General features: G+C 36.6%; 2 protein-coding genes across 3 annotated transcripts; one reads left to right on the top strand and one right to left on the bottom strand.

Annotated features, from left to right (window-relative positions):
• The first annotated feature begins 1,686 nt into the window (after positions 1-1,686).
• On the top strand, positions 1,687-6,618 carry LOC124837072 (RNA-binding KH domain-containing protein). Its single transcript, XM_047312357.2, has 7 exons — positions 1,687-2,267; positions 3,095-3,502; positions 4,007-4,255; positions 5,397-5,759; positions 5,931-6,001; positions 6,111-6,225; positions 6,314-6,618. The coding sequence occupies exons 1-7, from the start codon at positions 1,809-1,811 to the stop codon at positions 6,455-6,457; spliced, it is 1,809 nt and encodes a 602-aa protein (XP_047168313.1). The 5' UTR covers positions 1,687-1,808; the 3' UTR covers positions 6,458-6,618.
• A 109-nt stretch (positions 6,619-6,727) lies between these two features.
• On the bottom strand, positions 6,728-18,272 carry ZML2 (ZIM-LIKE 2). Of its 2 annotated transcripts, none has more exons than XM_047312358.2 (8): positions 17,998-18,272; positions 17,115-17,445; positions 15,841-15,927; positions 15,627-15,760; positions 8,940-9,071; positions 8,746-8,851; positions 7,194-7,250; positions 6,728-7,101 (listed from the first exon to the last, which is right to left on the bottom strand). In XM_047312358.2, the coding sequence occupies exons 2-8, from the start codon at positions 17,433-17,435 to the stop codon at positions 7,033-7,035; spliced, it is 906 nt and encodes a 301-aa protein (XP_047168314.1). In that variant the 5' UTR covers positions 17,436-17,445; positions 17,998-18,272; the 3' UTR covers positions 6,728-7,032. The 2 variants fall into 2 exon arrangements, with proteins under 2 accessions (XP_047168314.1, XP_087948101.1); XM_088091975.1 differs by lacking the exon at positions 17,998-18,272 and adding an exon at positions 17,764-17,865.
• Between the last annotated feature and the right edge of the window lie 2,327 nt (positions 18,273-20,599).

Here is a 20,599-nt window from a genome sequence, read left to right as displayed (position 1 = left end):
AATGATTATGAATCTTCTTGAATGTGTTTGGTCATGACTCCCTCTTGAAAAGGACTTGTTTTCAAATCTTCACTTTCTTTCAAGAATCCTTAAAGAATTGTCAAAATTTTCATAGGCCTTATCTAACGATCTTAATTCGTTTACGATCGTATGAAACCTACTGAACATAGCCTACATGCTTTCAGTGTCCAAAATAGAGAATAACTCGTATTGCCTAGTCAACAAACTTAACTTATTTGTTTTGATGTCATTTGAGCCTTTGTATGTAATGACTAGTGTGTCTCACATTTCTTTTGCATCTTTGAAAACGTGAACTTTTTATTACTCCTCTTAAAAAAGAGCACACATTAAATAATTTCTAGTTTTAAAGTTAAACAGATATCTTTGTTTTTAGTCTATTTTTGATAAAGGGCTCACCACCTCCATTAAAAGATATATAATTATCATTCTTAACCACATCTTACATATCGATATGACATGATTAAAAAATGTGATTATTTTTTGTTTCTAATATAATAATTCCATTTGACTATCTCTATTTAAATGTGAAATTATAAAATGAAATGAAAAATCATATACAAAACATTATTTTCTTAATTAATAATTTTAATTAGCTATCCAATAAAAATAAAGATAATCTTTGTAAAATTATCAGCAAGTAATTATTATAAAAAAGTGACATAATCTTTATAATAAAAGATCTAATCCAAAGATAAGAAAGATAAAAATAATAACTCATAATGGTAAGTCAAATAAATACAAGGATGAATAATTGCACTTTCTCGTTTCGTAAAATTACAACTAAATATATAAGTTTTTATTTTCATTTCTAAATTTATATATTCAACTTCTAAATTATATACTCAAATATGGATATAAGAATATACAAACTCACATATTATATATATAATTTTATTATTTTTAAATAATTATCCCAATTCAATATTTTGGATTGAGTGTTTATTACTAAATAAAAGATTATACTATTAATCATAACTTTTTTTACCACAATTTATTACAGACATGTTATCTACAAATTTTTTATATATAAATGGACAATCTTATACATAAAAAGATTATTCGAGAGATCATGTTAAAGTTTTCATTTAATAAAATCCGAGTAATTATGTTCTTTTTCACTTAATTGTGCTGAACAGAATTTTAATTTTTAGATAGTTATTTTTTTTATTAATAGCTGTTATTTCACTTTATACTTTTAAGGCATGTTCAGGCCATATCTTTTTTTGGTTAATTTTACTTATAATTAGTATACTTTTTATCTTTCATTTACTAAAACATAACATAAAGATATTCTAATGACAAAGACCAATATGACATAAAAAAATTATATAATATTTCATTCACAAATCTTATAATTGTTTTAATATATTTTTATCTTTTAATTTAGATATAAAATTAAAATTCATTCTTATTTTAAACTTTCATATATAATATAAAACTTTAAAAATAATAAAAATAATCATCTTAATTCAATCACATTATGTTCTACAATGATATAAAAATTATTTATACAATTTATTATATTTCAACTCAAATATCAACTTAAAACATAATTTAACACTGTAAAACTTACGTATTTCTCTAAAAAATTTAGAAACTAAAATTTGTTTATGCAATAAGGACTTAGATTCAAATCGTATCCAACGGATCTGATTAGTTGACTCCATAGTCTCGTGGAAAAACGGACGCAGCGAACCCAGCTTCGTGTGTGCACACGTGTAGATTGCATAGCATTTGGGATGCGAAATAAACGATGAGGAAGTGATTGTTGGGTTGGAGTGAGTTTGATGTTTGATGTGATGTCGAACAACAACAGCAAGAAGCGCCGCCATGCTCCGCCGCCACCAGCAGCCGACGCCGTTTTCCGCATCGTGTGTCCGGCCTCGAAGGCGGCAGACGTAATGGTTCTGTCCGGCGATGGAGCTAAGATTATGGTGGAGGACTTGGGCGCGGCGGAGGAGCGCGTTGTTGTAATCGTGGCGGCGGCGGGCGCGACTTCTTCCGAGGAATCGGCTGCGCAGGCTGCATTGGTTAGGGTTTTTGAAAGAACGGTGGAAGATGAAACTAAGAATTCCAGCAATTCTACAGTGTCGTGTAAATTGGTGGCGCCCAGCTATCAAGTTGGTTGCGTGCTCGGGCGAGGAGGCAAGATCGTCGAAAAGATCAGGCAAGAGACTGGGGCCCACATCAGGGTTTTGCCCAAAGATCAACCTCCTCTTCCTCCTACCGGAGACGAATTCATTCAGGTACTACTATTATCTAATCTAAACGCGCGCACTCTTTGCCGTTTGATAAATTTCTTCGTAAACACTTACAGAATTTGTAGCATAAGTTCATCTTCTTGCCCAAATCAAGACTAAGGTATATAAGTAATTCAGATTAGCTTATGGAGAAACTTTCCTTACTTTTATTTTTATGTAGGCAACAAATTAAGAATGTGATACATGTATGTGACCAAATTAAAAGATGCTTTACTCGTGTGAAGATCAAAATAAAAATATGCGACATTACTAGGAACTAAACTGAGCTGCTAGGGGATAATGGTGGCTTAGACCAAATGAAGTAGGGTTTACACGAATATGAACCGATTTAGTAGACTTTTACGTACAAAACCCAAATTAAGAATTTGCTACATATACTAGGATTACAAGGACTGAACTATACATTTAACCTTTTTTTTGTTCCTTTTAAATGCTTAGTAGAGGTTTATTAAAACAGAGCTGGATCTTTTTCTAATATGGACTATGATTCAATGATGTTGAGTTGTGGCCATTGACGTTTGCAATAAAGATTTAATTAAAAATACACTACAAACGGACTAAATTAAGAGTGTGCAAGGGGACAACGGTGACAGAAACCAAATTGACACGTATAGGTACTAAATTTATGGATTTTTAGATATCGAGACCAAATTAAGAATTCACTACATGTACCGGGACTAAATTATACACTTAACCTGGTTTTTTTCTCTCTAGTAAATGCTTTGGAGAAGTTTATTAAAACACATTTGGGTCTTTTTCTTACTATAGACTATGATACAATGATGATGAGTTCGGTCTTGTGATGTGTGCAGATAACAGGAAACTTTACGGCAGTAAAGAAAGCGATTTTATCTGTTTCGACTTGTATTCATGATAACAATGGGCCAAATTCTGGTGCGTTTAAACCTTCTGGAGCAGCTCCTGCTCAGGTTGATGGTTATTCTCAACGTAGTTATGGGTCGTCTGGTTCATATGCTCCACCTGATCACCATTCCAGAGGTTTTTCTTTTCCGGGTCCAGAAAGTGGTGGACCTCCTCATAGGTTTGTGGAAGAGGAGGTTGTCTTCAAGCTGTTGTGCCACCATGATAAAGTTGGTAGTCTTATTGGCAAAGGTGGTTCTGTGGTGCGGGCTCTGCAGAATGAAACTGGTGCTTCTATCCAAATTGTTGAGGCTGGACCTGATTCAGACGAGCGCATTGTTGTGATATCTGCACGAGAGGTATGAGATCAACTACTTTATTTGTCTGATAAACAATGCTCTTCCCGTGTATGATAGCTTGTTACACAAAGTTGACCTTTGTTATATCTTTGTTTGCAAAGTTTTGCTTTGATGGGAGTAAATTATGTCGGATCTTCAGTATACTGTCTTGGAAAGTTTCTTGTTTGTAACTTTGGTTGCTTGTTGAGGTTATTGTGAGCTGGCTCTCTGGTGTCAAGTTATTCTGGAGATCTTGGTTAAAAATCTAAAATATGATTGTTCTTTTGTTATAATCAAACAGGTAACCTTTGTCTGATTTTTGTGGCTGGGGTTCATCTTCAGAGTGTTTACTCTGAGTTGCTGTTGAGTTATTCTAATCATGGTAACTTCTCTGTATTGGTAGTTTTCTTTGTAAAACATGCTTGCAGCTTATGAGAGTGTTGTAGGAGAAAATTATAAACCTGATATACAATTTCCATGATATTTGTCAAGTAAACAAACTAAACATGATATAGTCTTCTGCAGGTGTTCGAGCAAAAGCATTCCCCTGCACAAGAAGCTGTCATCCGTGTTCATTGCCGACTTACAGAGATTGGATTTGAGCCAAGTGCTGCAGTTGTTGCTAAGCTTCTTGTGCGTTCACCACAGGTGGGCTGCCTCTTGGGCAAGGGAGGTCTTGTTATATCTGAAATGCGAAGGGCCACAGGTGCCAGTATACGCATTTTTTCAAAGGAACAAGTCAAGTTCATTTCCCAAAATGAAGAAGTTGTACAGGTAATTGGTGCTTTAGACACTTTCATGTGGATTATATGCACATTTAATGATATGTACTATTGAAATTATATTATGCATTTTCATTGTGTGCAATTGTTAAAGAGAAAATTAAAATAAAAGAAAGAGGAAAGATAACCTTCAGAAACAAAATTGAAAATTTTTCTTCCATTTTCTCTTCAACTTGAATTTCAACATTTCTTTCTCCCCTCATTTTCTTTCCTCTATACCAAATAGAGATAAAAGTACGACAGATAGAATAAAGGGTGCAAAATTTCCCATTTTACCAAGTCATTAGGAAATGTCGTATAACTCTTTCCCTTGAATCTAATTTGACTCTAATTTGAGTTTTGCTCTAATTTTTTGGTGTATCGTGAGGAAAAGCAACTTATGTCTTTTCATTTTCTTTGGCTTACTCCAACTTTGTATCCTACCGTTCAACTTTAGTTTCAATCCTGTGTGAGCTTTGCCCAGGTTTTGAGCTAGTTGCTTTTCTGCATACGGCTATTGAAATACCTCGTGTTCCCAGTTTAGGGAAGAAAATGAAAGGAAAGAGAACAAATGCAAATATGATTTTTTATGTTGTTTGGTAGGAAATATATAATTATATTTATATAATATCATAAATATTCTTAAGAAATAGATACAAAATATTGGTATTCTGGCCATTTACAATATCTTTCTCTCCGCTTTTTGGATGGATTGCTAAATTTGTGGATCCCACAAATTTTTTAATCTTTCTTTCTCACACTTTAAGAATCCAAATAAATGCTTATTGTAATGAGTACAAGGATGTGCTGATAACTTCTTATGCTGGTGTCATAGTAGTTAAAATCCAGATTCAAATCATAAAATCCCTTGATTTTGCTCTTTTAATCCCTTCCAAATATTCAAAACCTAGTTAAAAAAACCTGTGGACTAGCATAGTAGTTGGTTCTCCTGCGTTCACACACTTTGGGAACGATCCTGTACGGATAACCCTTGTTTGATCTTTTGCTGTGTGCGAAACTGCTAGCACCAGTTACAACTGCGAGCGAAATTTGTTTCTAGTCTAGTGGGTTGAGAAATACTTGTTCCTGGACAAAAATTCCTAGTTAAATAAAATTGTGTTCTATCAGATTAAATAAAATTGTGTTCTACACAGGTTATTGGGAGCTTACAATCCGTACAGGATGCTTTGTTTCACATAACAAGCAGAATTAGGGAAACCATTTTCCCAATAAGGACCCCTCCAAATTTTAATGCACCGCCACATTTGCCACCATATCCAGAAATGCCACCTCCTTTATTTAGGCCAAGAAATCACATGATGTCCTCTGGCCACCCTCCTCCTTCTCCTCAAGTTGGGCACCATGGAATCGACCATTCAACTGTTCCCCCCATGCCTATTGACCATCAGCAACATGCATTTGTACATGGTATGGGACGTGGTCCCCCAAACATGGATCGAGTTCCCTATCCTCGTGGTTATGAAGGGCCATCTTCTCCAAGATCATGGCATCCTCTGGTCAGTCTCCCTTTCAAATATAGGGTTTAATGCCCGGGGATTCTTTTTTTTTTTTTTTTTTTGGAGTTTGGGAGGGGAGGGGAGGAGGGGTATGGGGGGTTACACCTCCCTGCAGCCTGCCCTTTATATTTCGGAACTATGTTTATATAACGCTTTAGGTTTATATTTCAGGCAGTTAACAGAGGAAATCCAGGAACAGCTGATACTTCTAGTTTTTCCTCCAGAAATGAGAACCCTGGAAAGTGAGTTTAGGATGTGAATATATTTTATCTTAAGTCGATAGCTGTTTCCAACATCTATAAAAGCAGGTGTTGTTCTAAATATCTTATGCTGGTGTTTTGTTATTTGCAGGAATGGACACCCATTACAGAATCCAAATAACTTAACAATTGAGATCACTATTCCTCATATGTATTTAGCCCACGTTTATGGAGAGAAGAATGGCAACCTTAATCAGATTCGACAGGTCTGTTTATATCGGATAAGTAATTCCTTTCTTACTGTTTGCTGAACGGTTGTCTTATAGCAGTTTTGTTCCATTGGGTTTTGCTCAGACGTCTGGTGCAAACGTGGCGATTCATGATCCAAAACCTGGAGCCACCGAGGGTCTGGTGATTGTCTCTGGAGCACCAGATCAAACTCATGCTGCTCAATGCCTAATTCAAGCTTTCATTTTATGTGGGCAGACCGTAGCCTGAAACTGCAGGAACAAGAGGCAATCTAAAAGCGGTTTAAGTGCGTCTACTGCAGGACTTATAATAGATATACCCATCATGATAGATTAAGGATTTTATATCAAGGTTGTTGTACCAATTTTCAGAATTTGCTTGTTCAATTAGTATAAGTTATTTGTTCTTTACACCTGGGTGATGGGTTCTTTTTCATGTTCTGCTCCTGGTAACGAGCTGTCCCATGTTGAAAAGCTTAAAAAGGTCAAATGAAAATCACTAATCACTGAAAGGTGTAAATGAAAAAGGAACGTTCTTTTTTTCTTTATATAAATACTGCTACAACAAGTGCATTGATTGAAGCTGTTCAACGTACCCAAAATAAAAATCTCAAAAAAAAAAAAAACTAGCTGTCACGGACAATAATGGTCTTCTGCATATATTTTAAAAAAAATACAGAATATTCATTTAAACATTTTCATTCACTAAAAATATAGTAGAATAAGCCCACTTTCTACAATTTCATTTTTTTTTATCTTGGTGCAAACATTCTCCCACCATCCTTATTTCTTGAAATCTCTCCATTTTGACCAAAATAAAGTTCATCACGATAAATCATCAGCTTCTCCGGCAACTCTATGGACTACTATCTGGTTGGTCTCTAAACTTTTATTCTGTAAATATTCAATTCAAGGAAAAATTAAGGTCATAAAATTAAGTTGGCAAGAAATACAGCATGAAATTTATTGAATGCATGCTACCTTACCTCATTTTTTATTGGTCCAGATATGGGTGCCGCCCTTGATAGGTCCCTCAGGGTTCCCTAAATTAATATACGACATAAAAAAGAATTTGCTGAATGTAACTTATATTAGTAATAAAATAAGAGAAACATTTTCCTCATCTCCATATAGTAAATGGATCAGATATTTAAGAGAAGAGAAAGTTACTGATTGTGTTGTAATGTCCCTAAATGCATTTTGGTGAGATACCACTGAAGAAAACAAATTAATATTTTATACTTTCCTCAAAACCTATTAAAGGCTTGAGAGTGAACTGGCAAATTGTGGTCCATACCCCACAAGGATATATAGAATCTTTTATCGAAGCTGTTCTCTCTCTCAAAATCAGTGCCAAAACATTCATTGCAAAGCTTTCATCTATTATCTTTGTTTTCTTCTCAAAGTAATTTTATATTTCCGATTTTATGCAGAGTTACATTCACATATTCCTAACTTCACGTGATTAAATAATATAAATACACATGATATTGAGCCAATGACAATAAAACTTCATAACATTTTGTTTTGATCCAATTGTGGGGTTAGTGTTGGCCTATTGGCAGCTCCAACAACAATGGTCAGTTTATGCCTTTGATTCACATATATAATACAAGATTCTGATATAGTTATTCTAAAAATATTAAGATTCTTGTTTAAAATTGTATTAAAATTCATAAATAAATAATTGAAATTACGAAAATCCATATCAAAAATATATTCTAGACATTGCTAAAATAAAAAATTATAAACCCTTGTCGTCATAAATTACTACCCACAATCTCATTCCTTTCTTGAAATAGTTTATAAATTGAACAGCTTTCAACTTCTCTTTATCAAGAGACAATATTAAAAACGGATATGTGAAACAAATTGAAGTATTTATGACATAGTTTCACAAGGTTTGGTTTCTCTTAACAGCTATCAAAACTTTCCACTATTTCTCTCTTTTCCAAACTAGTAACACAAGTGGTGACATGGTCTATCAAAGGGCCAAGGCACAGCTAACTCATGGGAACCAAGGTGCTATAATTTACAGTGGCATATTTATTCAATACTTTCAGTCAAATATAGTCAAGGTTCTCAAACTTCCGTATTGATAAATTTGAACCTCAAACTTGTAAAACACGCGCATCTAGTACCTCCTAACTTTAAAAACCGGGAAGACTTTCTAGAGAGAAGGAACTAAATACAGAGTTTTTTAAAATTTGATGAGCAAAAACATATTATTATTTTTATTTAATAAGTAGATGAAATAAGCATAGAGAATAACAGCATCTAATATCATTGTGTGACCAGCTGGACTATGCATTACAGTCAACAGATATATTTTAATAGCCATCAAATTATTGACACTGCATTAGTATACACACATGCCATAATAAAGTATTAGGATGTCAATAATGAATTGGACAAAAATAAACCACCACAATGTACCTTAATTTTGTGATGTTCAGACAATAATTAAATTTATGGCGCAACATGGAATATATAAAACAATAGCAATGGACGTGAGGAATAAAGATAACTCTCATTTACCTTATTTGCCCACATAAGACCGCAAGCATTGCAGAGGGTTCTTGGCCCTTCAGGCCCACGTCGCATCATTGGTGTGCACTTTTCACTGATGCCACAATGCCTACAACTGACATAAATTGACAGAAAACACTGTTTGTTAAATGATATACAAGACATAATCTCCCTCTAGTCCTAGGATGAACTAGTAAACTTACACAATATCTTGCTGCTGGGATCCGTTATTCTCTGCTGACCAGTTTTCATTTGGCCCCCAACTTGTTGCAGCTGATGCAGATTCATCGTGATTGGACTTTGAAGATGTAAACTGACCTTTATTCCTTTGCATCCTACAGAAGTTACTTGTGTTTGTTAGCAAGTGGTGCAGATATATTAAGGTAACATTGCCAGTCAGGATCTGGATTTAGAAATATATTTACATGATAAAAATACAAACACATAAACTTGCAAGATATCATACATTCACTGTGCTGTTACATCACTTTAAGAAAGCTTGAGCGATAAGAAGATAGATGATGGCACATATTTCACAGGTTTGAGATGGAACTTCAATGGATCATGGTAGTTGTATCGAGCAACGAATTATGTATAAGAAAACTTATATTTTAAAGCATGAAACATTTTGTATTCATAAACATTCAAAAGTTCAACATATTCTTAAATATATAAGACATTAAACATGCAAAGATACAATTAATAACAAAACAACCACATAGTCAAAAACAGTGGTTGTATCTATGTGCATGTACTATGCAATTTCAGCAACACAACCTCCAAAAGAAAAATGTTGTTGCTGCATAAGATTCCTATAACCATGGCTATATGCAACTAAACAAATCTTGCATAATAACTATCCAAAGTGTTGTGTTGTTGCTGCTGCTACTGCATATTTACTGTATACTATGGTCGTTGCTTACACATACTAAACCTTTGTTGGAAGTCCCACAACGACTAGAGATAAGACCAATTTATAGTATATAAGTGAGTGCAAACCTCACTTTACAAGCCGGTTTTGTGGGGTTGAATTAGGCTTAAAGACCACTTCTTAACAACCTCAAAAACAAAGACAAAAAATCTATCCTAATCAATCATATTCCATCCTTTTCCTCTTCAATATCTACATCACTCAAGTAATTTTAGAAGTTCTTCCCCTTCTTCAGTGTCTTCAACTTCTTCCTCATCTCCTACTTCAACATCACTGCACCAGCATGTGTTGTTGAAGAGTCACTCAGTTCACTATGACTATTCCGCTTTTTAGTGTTATGTTGTTACCCTGTTCTATTGTTCACAATCCTCCACTGTTCAGCTGTTCCCACTAAGTTTGTGCTAAGGGTTGGAGCGAACAAGCAGATGAACAATACGCATCTATGTGGATGAACAATACGCTTCTATTTCCACTAAGTTCACACTGAAAAAGTAAGTAAATTTAGGGTTTTTATCAAACCAGGTCACAACCTAATCCAGTTTGTGGCAAAACCCGAATGCAATTTTCTACGATTCAAGGTGGGATTCAAACAACAATCACAATTCACACGATTCTAAGAGCAATTCGCACAATACAAGAATGATTTGGGAGCAAAAATGAGTGTTTCAACAATTTGTATTCTGGGGGAGAATAATCATATTGTATGATTTGTATCGTATACTGCACAATACATTACGATGCATTGGATTGTCTGGCAATCAAATCCCTAATTTATTGCTGAGTTACACCTAAGCCACATCATCGGTACTTGTTATCAAAGTTATGCTTTTTATGGTTTTCTAATAGGTACAAAGGGAAGGTTTATAGCAGAAGAAAAACTGTATGAGTTAGTTTTTTGTGTGACAGACAGTTTTAACTGTTTGTAAGGTAGTTAATTGTCTGTAATAAGTTACATCTGACTTCTATAAAGTCAGAATGGACAGTTTTAGCAGTTTCTATCTTTATTTTGTAACCTGTTAAAGTTAGGGGGAGAGAGTCTGGTTCTCTATAATAACCAGAAACTTGTATGTTGTTTTGGGTCCTTTCTTTAGAGGAAATTCAGTGAATGCTATATAATATTTTACAGTTTAGTCAAGTTGATTCATATAAGTCTGGAATACCTATCATTTGGTATTCAGAGCCACTTTCCTGGTGCTGTGGTGGTTGTGAGGCATGGTCAATACGAGAATGAAGGCAAGATTGGATGGTTTGGAGCGCCTAGTGCAAGAACAGGAACATGAAAATCAGAGAAGGTTCCACCGGTTGGAGGAAATGATTACAGGGCTGTCAGGGTTGGTGGAACGTTTCACATCCTCTGATAAACAAACAGCGGAGGCAGTATTGAAGGATGGAAAGTGGGCGTTCAAGAATGATTGGAGAAAAATGGAGGAAGCTAGATATTCTTGTTTTTGCAAGAGAAGATGCTTATGGCTGGACTAACCGGTTGGAGAGATATTTCTGATTGAAAGAAGTCAATGAGGAGGAAAAAATGAGGGATGTTATGGTAGCTTTGGAGGGAAAAGCCCTGAATTGGTTCCAGTGGTGAGAGACTTGTTATCTGAATCCCACATGGGAGGCTTTCAAAGAGGCGGTTGTTCAACGATTCCAACCAACAATGCTTCAAAATCCTTTTGAAGTCCTAATTGGGATTAGGCAAATTGTGCGAGTAGGAGAGTATATTGAACAGTTTGAGTAATATGCGGGGTTATTGAAAGGTATAAGGCAAGATTATTTGACTGCCATTTTTCTGAATGGATTGAAGGACGAAATGAGGGTGGAGGTTAAGTTGTATGAGCCTAAGAGCCTAAGAGCCTTGTTGAATCAATGATGAAGGCTCTAATGGTGGAGGAAAAAGTTCAGATCACTTCCAAGGGAGGATCTTTGGTGGTGCAGCGATCTAATACTAACTTCATATGTTGCTGAACAAACAGCTTCATATGCTGCTGATTTCTGATGAAGACATAAAGGATTTGGAAGGTAACCAGGACATTCTACCCTTGCCAGCGGAGGAAGGGGAGGACACTGCACAAACTTTGCAATTATCCCAATGCACAATGGTTGGGCTCACTACAAAAAAATCTTGGAAATTATGGGGAATGATTGGCAATGAAAAAGTGGTGATCTTGATTGATTGTGGCGCATCTCACAACTTCATTTCACAAGAATTGATTTGTGGGCTGCAACAGCATCCAACCCTGCCATATATGGTTGAAGTAGGGGATGGGCACAAGGTGCCTTGCCAAGGGAAGTGCCAGGGGTTGATTTTGGAGGTTCAGGGGTTGAAGATTCAACAAGATTTCTTTGTTTTCTCATTGGGAGATGCTGATATTGTGTTGGGGTTGGAATGGTTGGCATCCCTTGGGGAAGTTTGGGCTGATTTTGGCAACTTACGTTTATCTATACGAAAAGGGTTGAAGGAACATGTTTTAAGGGGAGATCCCACATTGTCTAGATCATAATCCTCTTTAAAATCTTTGTGGCAAGATTTTAAGCAGCAAAGGGAGTGTTTTGTTGTCAAGTGGGAAGAAATTAAGGACTCTGGGACTGTTCCAGTACCACCACGGGTTCTATCAGTTTTGGCAGCCAATGAGGAACTTTTTCAGGAGATAGAAGGATTACTCCCTAGCAGAGAACATGATCATTCTATCCACTTACAAGAGGGCGCTGCTATCCCTACTTTGAGGCCCTACAAGTACTCTCATCAGCAAAAAAATGAGATTGAGAGGTTGGTCCAGGAAATGTTACAAGCCGGAGTTATTAGGCCTAGCATTAGTCCTTATTCTAGCCTCATTATTTTGGTCAAAAAGAAAGATGGAGGATGGAGGTTTTGCGTCGATTATAGGGCTCTAAACAAGGTCACCATTCCCAACAAGTTTCTCATTCCTGTGATAGAGGAGTTGTTGGATGAATTGGAAGGCGCAACCATATTTTCCGCACTCATGAAGGCCATTATGAATTCCTAGTCATGTCGTTTGGATTGACCAATGCGCCAGCAACCTTTCAGGCTTTGATGAATCGGATACTCCAACCTTTTCTGAGGAAATTTGTCCTTGTCTTCTTTGATGATATTTGATCTATAGTCCAAACTTAGCTGCTCATGTGACCCACCTAAATGAGGTTTTTGGGGTGTTGCATCAACACAAATTGAAGCTCAACAAGAAGAAGTGTGTCTTTGGCCAACTGCAACTGGAATATCTGGGCCATATTATTTCACAGCAAGGGGTGGCAGCAGACCCACAAAAAGTTGAGGCCATGGAGAAGTGGCCAGTTCCACAAAATCCTAAGGCTGGGATTTTTGGGTCTCTCAGATTATTATAGACGTTTTGTCAAAGGCTATGGTAAGATTGTCAAACCTTTAACTAAAGAGGGGTTTCATTGGACAGCAGAGGCACAACAGGCCTTTGAGGAGTTGAAGAAGGTTGTTTCCCAGTTACCGGTTTTGGCAATCCCTGATTTTTCTAAATCATTCACTTTGGAAACAGATGCTTCCAACAATGGTCTAGGGGTTGTTTTGTAACAAGAAGGGAGGCCTTTAGCTTTTTGGAGTCAAGCTTTATCGGAAAGAGGATAGCAAAAGTCAATCTATGAACGGGAATTAATGGCCATAGTCCAGACCGTTAAAAAGTGGAAACATTACCTCATGGGCAACCATTTCATCATACTCACAGACTAGAAAAGCCTAAAGTTTCTCACAAACCAAAGGTTGTTGACAGAGGAGCAGTTAAGTGGGCTTCCAAGCTTCTTCGGTTTGACTTTGAGATAAGGTTTAGACCTGGCAAAGACAATTAAGTAGCAGATGCCTTGTCTCACAGGGGCTGTTTTAAGGCCATTTCTGGAAGAATCACAACATGATGCAGGTTTGATGGCCCTGATTCAGGATTTACTGCTGGACCCTTCATCTCATGAGGGTTATGAGTTACAGAAGGGTAGATTGTTCTACAAAGGTAAATTGGTGTTACAAAAAAATTCTTCCGGTTTGTCTGCTATAATTAAAGAGATGCATGAGTCTCCTACAGGCGGCCATAGTGGTTATTTTAGGACATTTAAAAGGATTGCGGGGGTCCTTTATTGGGAGGGTATGAAAAAAGATATTAAAGAGTGGGTCCAACAATGTGAAGTTTGTCAACGGAACAAAGCTGAAACACTTGCTCCAGCAGGCTTATTACAGCCTCTACCTATTCCCACTCAAGTCTGGTCTAACATCTTTATGGATTTCATTGGGGGCCTGCCTAAAGTCCAAGGGAAAGACACCATCCTCGTGGTGATGGATAGACTCACGAAGTATGCTCACTTTTTGGCCCTTGCTCACCTCTTTACAGCAGCACAAGTCACTCAATTGTTCATTAAAGAAATAGTAAAACTTCATGGGCTTCCCTCTACAACTGTCTCCGATAGACACAATATTTTCTTAAGCAATTTTTGGCAAGAATTGTTTAAACAGGCTGGTACAAAACTCAGATTCAACACTGCATATCATCCCCAATCCGATGGCCAAACAGAGGTGGTTAATCGCTGCCTATAGACTTATTTACGTTGCATGACTGGTACACATCCTAGGAAGTGGCTGCATTGGTTGTCTTGGGCAGAATTTTGGTTTAATACTAACTACAGTAGTTCTACTAAGATGTCCCTTTTTAAGGCTCTTTATGGCCGTGACCCTCCTTTGTTGCTCAAAGGTTCTACTATCCCATCAAAAGTGCAAAGTGTGAATCAATTACAACAAGAACGGGATGAGATCTTGAGGGAGCTGAAAGACAATTTATGCAAAGCCCAAGAACAGAACAATAAACAGGCTAATAAACATCGGAGGGAGGTGGAGTTCCAAGTGGGTGATTGGGTGTATCTTAGGTTGCAACCCTATCGTCTGAAATCGTTGGCTAACAGACCTAATGAGAAGCTTCAACCCAGATTTTACGGTCCTTATGTAGTCCAGGAACACATAGGACCTGTAGCTTATAAGTTGGACCTTCCTGCCCACAGCAGAATTCACCCGGTCTTTCATGTCTCCCTCCTCAAGCGTGCTATCCAACCAACCACTCTAGTTCAACCTCTTCCACCTACACTTATAGAAGAATTGATGCTAGAGGTCTCTCCAGAGGAGCTGCTTTATGTTTGCACGTCTCCAACGGGATATTTGGAAGTTTTAATTAAATGGCAACACCTACCATCCATTGAAAACAGTTGGGAATCTGCAACAGCCATCAATACAGAGTTTCCTGCTTTTCACCTTGAGGACAAGGTGAAACTTCATGGAGGGGGTATTGATAGGTACAAAGGGAAGGTTTACAGCAGAAGAAAAGTTGTATGAGTTAGTTTTTTGTGTGACAGACAGTTGTAACTGTTTGTAAGGTAGTTATTTGTTTGTAATAAGTTATATCTGACTTCTATAAAGTCAGAATGGACAGTTTTAGCAGTTTCTATCTTTATTTTGTAACTTGTGAAAGTTAGAGAGGAAGAGTCTGGTTCTCTCTAATAACCAGAAACTTGTATGTTGTTTTGGGTCCTTTCTTTAGAGGAAATTCAGTGAATGTTATATAATATTTTACAATTTAGTCAAGTTGATTCATATAAGTCTGGAATACCTATCATTTTCTCAAAGAAAAATATCCTTGCCCTTGGCAAACTTGAAAGACTGAAAAAACCTAACAAACCAAACTATAATAGATCATGGATTCTGAAAGAATTTAGACATGATATCCCAAAAAGTACAATGAGGTGACACATTATAACGATGCCCTAATAAACAAATTTAGATTATTGTAGATCCTTCAAGGAACTCACAGCTAGATTCTGTTTTCACCTTCTAGTGTTAACATTACAAACATAAATGGACTACAATAAAGTCCCAATTTTAACCCAAAGAAGTTAACAAGAATACGTGGAAGCTTAATCTAAAAAATAATGATAGGAAACACCATACCTTAATGCTACTTCTTTCCGAACAGTATACCGAATTTTTTTGTCAAAATTTCGTTCCTTTCGCTTTTCACGAAACCTAATCAACGAAGCTAATCTCTGAGGGACACTGAATTTTTGCGGAGTACCAGTAAATCCCTAATAAAATACTTCATGAGCCAATTATTTGATAAGAAAAAGAGCATCAACTGCATTCCAACCAAATAAAGTAGTAATACCCGGTTATTATGGTGAGGAGACACTGGCATGGTAGGCATGGTTGGAGGTATTTCACGGCCTCCCAATAACAGTAGAACAGCTTGAACCTGAGGAAAACATAGCAGGATTTTCATCAATGAATCAATGTTGGTAGTAGTTCCTAACTTGGTCAATAATGGATCAAATTATTGATTTTAATTGTTCAAGCCATCTGTACAATCACAATATAATACATAACAAAGAAGCTTGTTAAACTGCAAACAATGATAAATTTAACATGGAATTTATTGAAGGTTGACAATAAACATCTGCGCCTGTGTAGATGCTGGAAAGGGTAAGAGGAAAATAACTAGTCAACACTTCTCAATTGATTCTCTCAAATTTAGAAGAAATAATATTCTACTTTATATCAATTATGAGGTCATTGAACCTATAAATACATGAAGCTACAGACTAGTTTAGGAAATATGGACAACTAATCTTAAGGAGACAAATCCCTGCGATCATGGGATTATTATTAAACACATAAACCTATTATTCACAGCGAGATACGACAGTTATAAAGAATAAAATTCCAAAAGAATAAAATGAGCACCATGGTTTTGACAGGTACAACTAGTTGACAATCAAGATTTTTTCCAATAGGAAAGGTTGGCTGCAAGAATTGAGCAACAACATCATGTTCTATAGTTAATCATGTTAAAAGACAAATCATTCACCACTAAATTTCTTGATGACTTTACCTATGATTTTCTCACTAGATGACCTACTCTTCTTACTAAGAGTTCCACAAGTCTTCTCCACATCCAAACCACCTAATATAGATTCTATCACTCTTGTTCTACATCTGACTTTTACATTCACAGGTGTTATTCCAACTTTCCTTTTATTGCATTCATGTCTAGTGTGTCTACTAATCCATCGCAACACTTCTTACCTCTAGTGTATGGAGTTTATTGTTTTCTTATACTCGGTTCCTCACAACACTGCTGGTCTAGAGGCTGTGAAAAAAACTTTCACCCTAGTGCTACTAGACCATAGTTTCATCAATGCATTCTATTATTTATAACTCAAGCATCATCATTTTTATGATCCGTTTGCATATCCAAGCTCAGAGTAGATACTCCGATGAACAACAATATAGAGTCTTTAAATTGAACATACTTGAATAGCAACTCGAAATCAATATTTCCAAATAAGGCTTGAGAAGTCGAGACATAGTAGGTTGTAGACATGAGGAGCAATGTCATATCATGTCAATGTAAAAGTAAAAAAAAAACATAAGTTGATGCACCTTTTCTGGTGACACGGAATCAAAGACATAAACTTGGCCCTGAAAAGACAACGTAAGCTGATCCCCAGCATCACCCCCTTGATCCATTATTACAGCGTGATTGTCAGGGAGATTTCCATGGCTGGAGGGGATATCACCTTCCACACTCTCACTTCCACCACAATTAGTATCACCACCATCATTCTGATCCTCGTCAATCCCATTTCCATTGCTCATATGGTGCAATCCATGATGCTCATGTTCTTGCACATATGGCACATGTATAGGATGCTGTCCATCACTGATGTGTATCCGAGAATCACCCCCGTGAATACCATCCATGGTAAAACACCTAGGAAATGCCAGAAAGATTGTTAAAGGCAACCAAACAAAACTAGCAGTAAAAACAAGAAGAAGCAGACAGTAAAAATGACAGATTGAAAATGAAAACAAATTATCAACTCTAAACTAGGAGAACACAAATTACTTTCAGCAAACCAAACTACACATGAAAATCAGGAAAGTGAAAGGATAGTAAAACATGATAGTAGAGGATAGAGTGCAACATTTCATTCTAATTAAACACGTTTCTAGGAAATTAAACGTGATAACGAGCTAAACCAAAAATGTAAAACTATCCCATCACAGCAAGCAGTAAGGAGAGCCTCACTTAGCAACGGATAAGACAAAAAAGAGATTGGGAAACAGGGCAAACATCCGAGTGATATGATGATAGAGTTTTATGAATCCCTGAGGTAAAGCAATAGTTTTTCATCACGTACAAAAACACCCAAAGAGTAGAAAGGATGGGAATGAAAGAGGGCACATAAAGTATTGTAGAAAATATTAAATGGGAATAAGGGATAAGAAAGAAAGAAAGCATTTTTAGAGAGAAGGAGCAGACCAACAAGAATTGAAGATTGTGGGTTGATCTGCACAACGCTCCAGAGGCACCTCCGCAACAGAAAAAGGGGTTAGGATAAGGTCACACGATAACTGAGAAAACAGTGAAGAAGAAGAAGAAGAAGAAAATGAAAATGGAGAGAGATTAACGGGGAAATGTATGAGAGAGAGAGAGAGAGGGAGAGAGAGAGAGAGTTAAAATGGGTCGGTAACAAAGGCGATGGAGAATGGGATCAGGGTCAGGGAGACACGAAACAGTGCCTTGTTTTGTTCCAAAGGCAATATGTTTTTTTTTTCACAAACAGAAAAATATTTCATCATTGCGTGCAATGTGATTGCGACCACTAAAAAATTTAAATTTTTTTTTTTTTTCACCTTCACGTATAACTAAAAACATGCTATTATTCGAATTAAAGTGGTTCACTGTCCATGCCTTCCTTTTTACTGGTTCAGTTTTCAGGATGCCTTTATTTATTTGGCTTTTTAACCCTAAAAGGTAACGTCAAGATAGAGATACCTTTTTTTTTCTGCACTTGTATTTGGTTTCTATACAGATAATAGAATGCACCCATAAGAGAGCATGCAAAACTCCGTATAACTATAGTATACACACTAATCAATATGTTATTGTATTATCAAAATAAAATTCTCAAAACTATATAGGTTTAAACTCTCGTTTGATCCTCGTATTTGTGTGTCAATCTCAAATGGGTCATCGTTTCTTTTTCGGTTTCAATCGAGTTCATAAACTTGTAAAAATGAGTCAATTAAGCCATCACCGTTAAGCTTTCACTAACAGTGTCTAATTGTGATGACGTGTTTATGATGATGTGCATTGTTTCATTAAGTGGAATTTTTATTTAAATTGGCAAAATTAAAAAAGGAATTAGGGATTTGGAATCCACCGTGTCGTTTGCCTCTGGGTTGCCACTGTCACTGTTGCAGCACGTCTGTGGTGCCATCAACCACACTGGACACGGCGATTCGACCCTTTCACGCACGAGAGAGAGGTTTCGTCGTCCCCGTCGATGCGCCCTCCACCATCACGAACAAGGCTCGTCGCCCTTGGTACCAACCGCTCACGCTGACGCCGCTACAACCTCCAACCACTTTAACACCATGTTTATCAGCATTGCCTAGCATTCAAATATAACTGTCAAGAGCAACTACACTTTATCAATTGTCACCAGATCACACGATCGCAAATTCAGTGCTATATACTCACTCTCCAATTTAAACTGTTTGATAAATAACTGATTTTGAGAAATAAACGTTTTTATATCTCAAAAACTCTATCAGCTAAACAAGCCATTATATCTCAAAAACTCTATCAGCTCTACAAGAATGTTAATGCAAAATCCAAAGGCAAAAGAAGTATGTGTTTTCCATTTGCTCTTCCTTTTGAAAGAAAATAAAATGCTAAATAATAAGCACTATATTCAATGCAGGAAAATAGTACATTAGAAGCAAATAACTTGCCTCTTCATGCTCGATTGTGTGAGCTAGCGGAAGAATAACCTGACCCCCAAAACCTCCTCCTGGTCGAGCCCCTGGCAAGCTATAGGGACCGGCTTTAATGGCAGAAGCTAAGTAGGCATCAATGTTGTTGTATGCCCATTATGACCGGTGCTCCCTCAGGAATCTAAGAAGAATTGATGGAGGAACATTCTACAAGGACAAAGAGAGTATGAGACAACAAAATACAATAACTAGTCAATTATATCAAGCAAAGGACAATTAGTGACACAAACTTGCTCAATCTCTAACTTAGTGCATGTAAAGTTGCAGGCCTTCTTCCCCATCCTGTTACACTTGGCTTAGAAACCTCTTGAGAAATCTGCCTTAAATGACGTAAGGCCTGAATGACAATTACAATTAATTGAAGAATACAGAGTAGAGCGAGAAACTCAATATGGAGCGGAAGGCAAAGGGAGAAAAACACATTGCCTGGACGAAATATGAAGAATAAAGAGTAGAGCGAGTTACCGGAACGGTGCAGTTTTCAACCGCTCACGCTGAGTGATCCATCTAATTCCAACCATTCCTAGACGACAAAGCGTATGTTAGCACCCGACCAGTTATGTCTTAATGCTCCAACACCCACAACAAAACTAGGCACCCACAATCTAATTTTATTTTGGGGTCGCAAAATCTTGCCAAAGTTGCAACCTTTTTCCGGTTTTGATTCAGAAAGAGAAATTGGGCAATGGTGGGATGAGGATAGAAGGGGAACAGAAGAAAAAAAGAAGGAAATGGCGAGAGGGGAGTGGAGGCTTCAACTTCACCAATTTAAATAAAAATTCCATGTAATGAAACAATGCACGTCATCATAAACATGTCATCACAATTAGACGTTGTTAGTGAAAACTTAACGGTGAGGGCTTAATTGGCTCATTTTTACAAGTTTATGGATCCGATTGAGACCGAAAAAAAAACGATGACCCACTTGAGATTGTCACACAAATACGAGGACTAAATGAGGGTTTAAACCAACTATATATATATATATATATATATATATATACATATATATATATATATATATAGAAGATTAAATATATTTTTAATCCCTCAAATAAGTTTTCGGGTTAGTTCCTTTTCCA

This window comes from Vigna umbellata, chromosome 1 (assembly GCF_029865625.1).
Source record: "Vigna umbellata cultivar VRB3 chromosome 1, Vumbellata_1.0, whole genome shotgun sequence".
NCBI lineage: Eukaryota > Viridiplantae > Streptophyta > Magnoliopsida > Fabales > Fabaceae > Vigna > Vigna umbellata.
The sequence above is the reverse complement of the archived record's forward strand: the minus strand, read 5'-3'. Positions and strand labels throughout refer to the sequence as shown.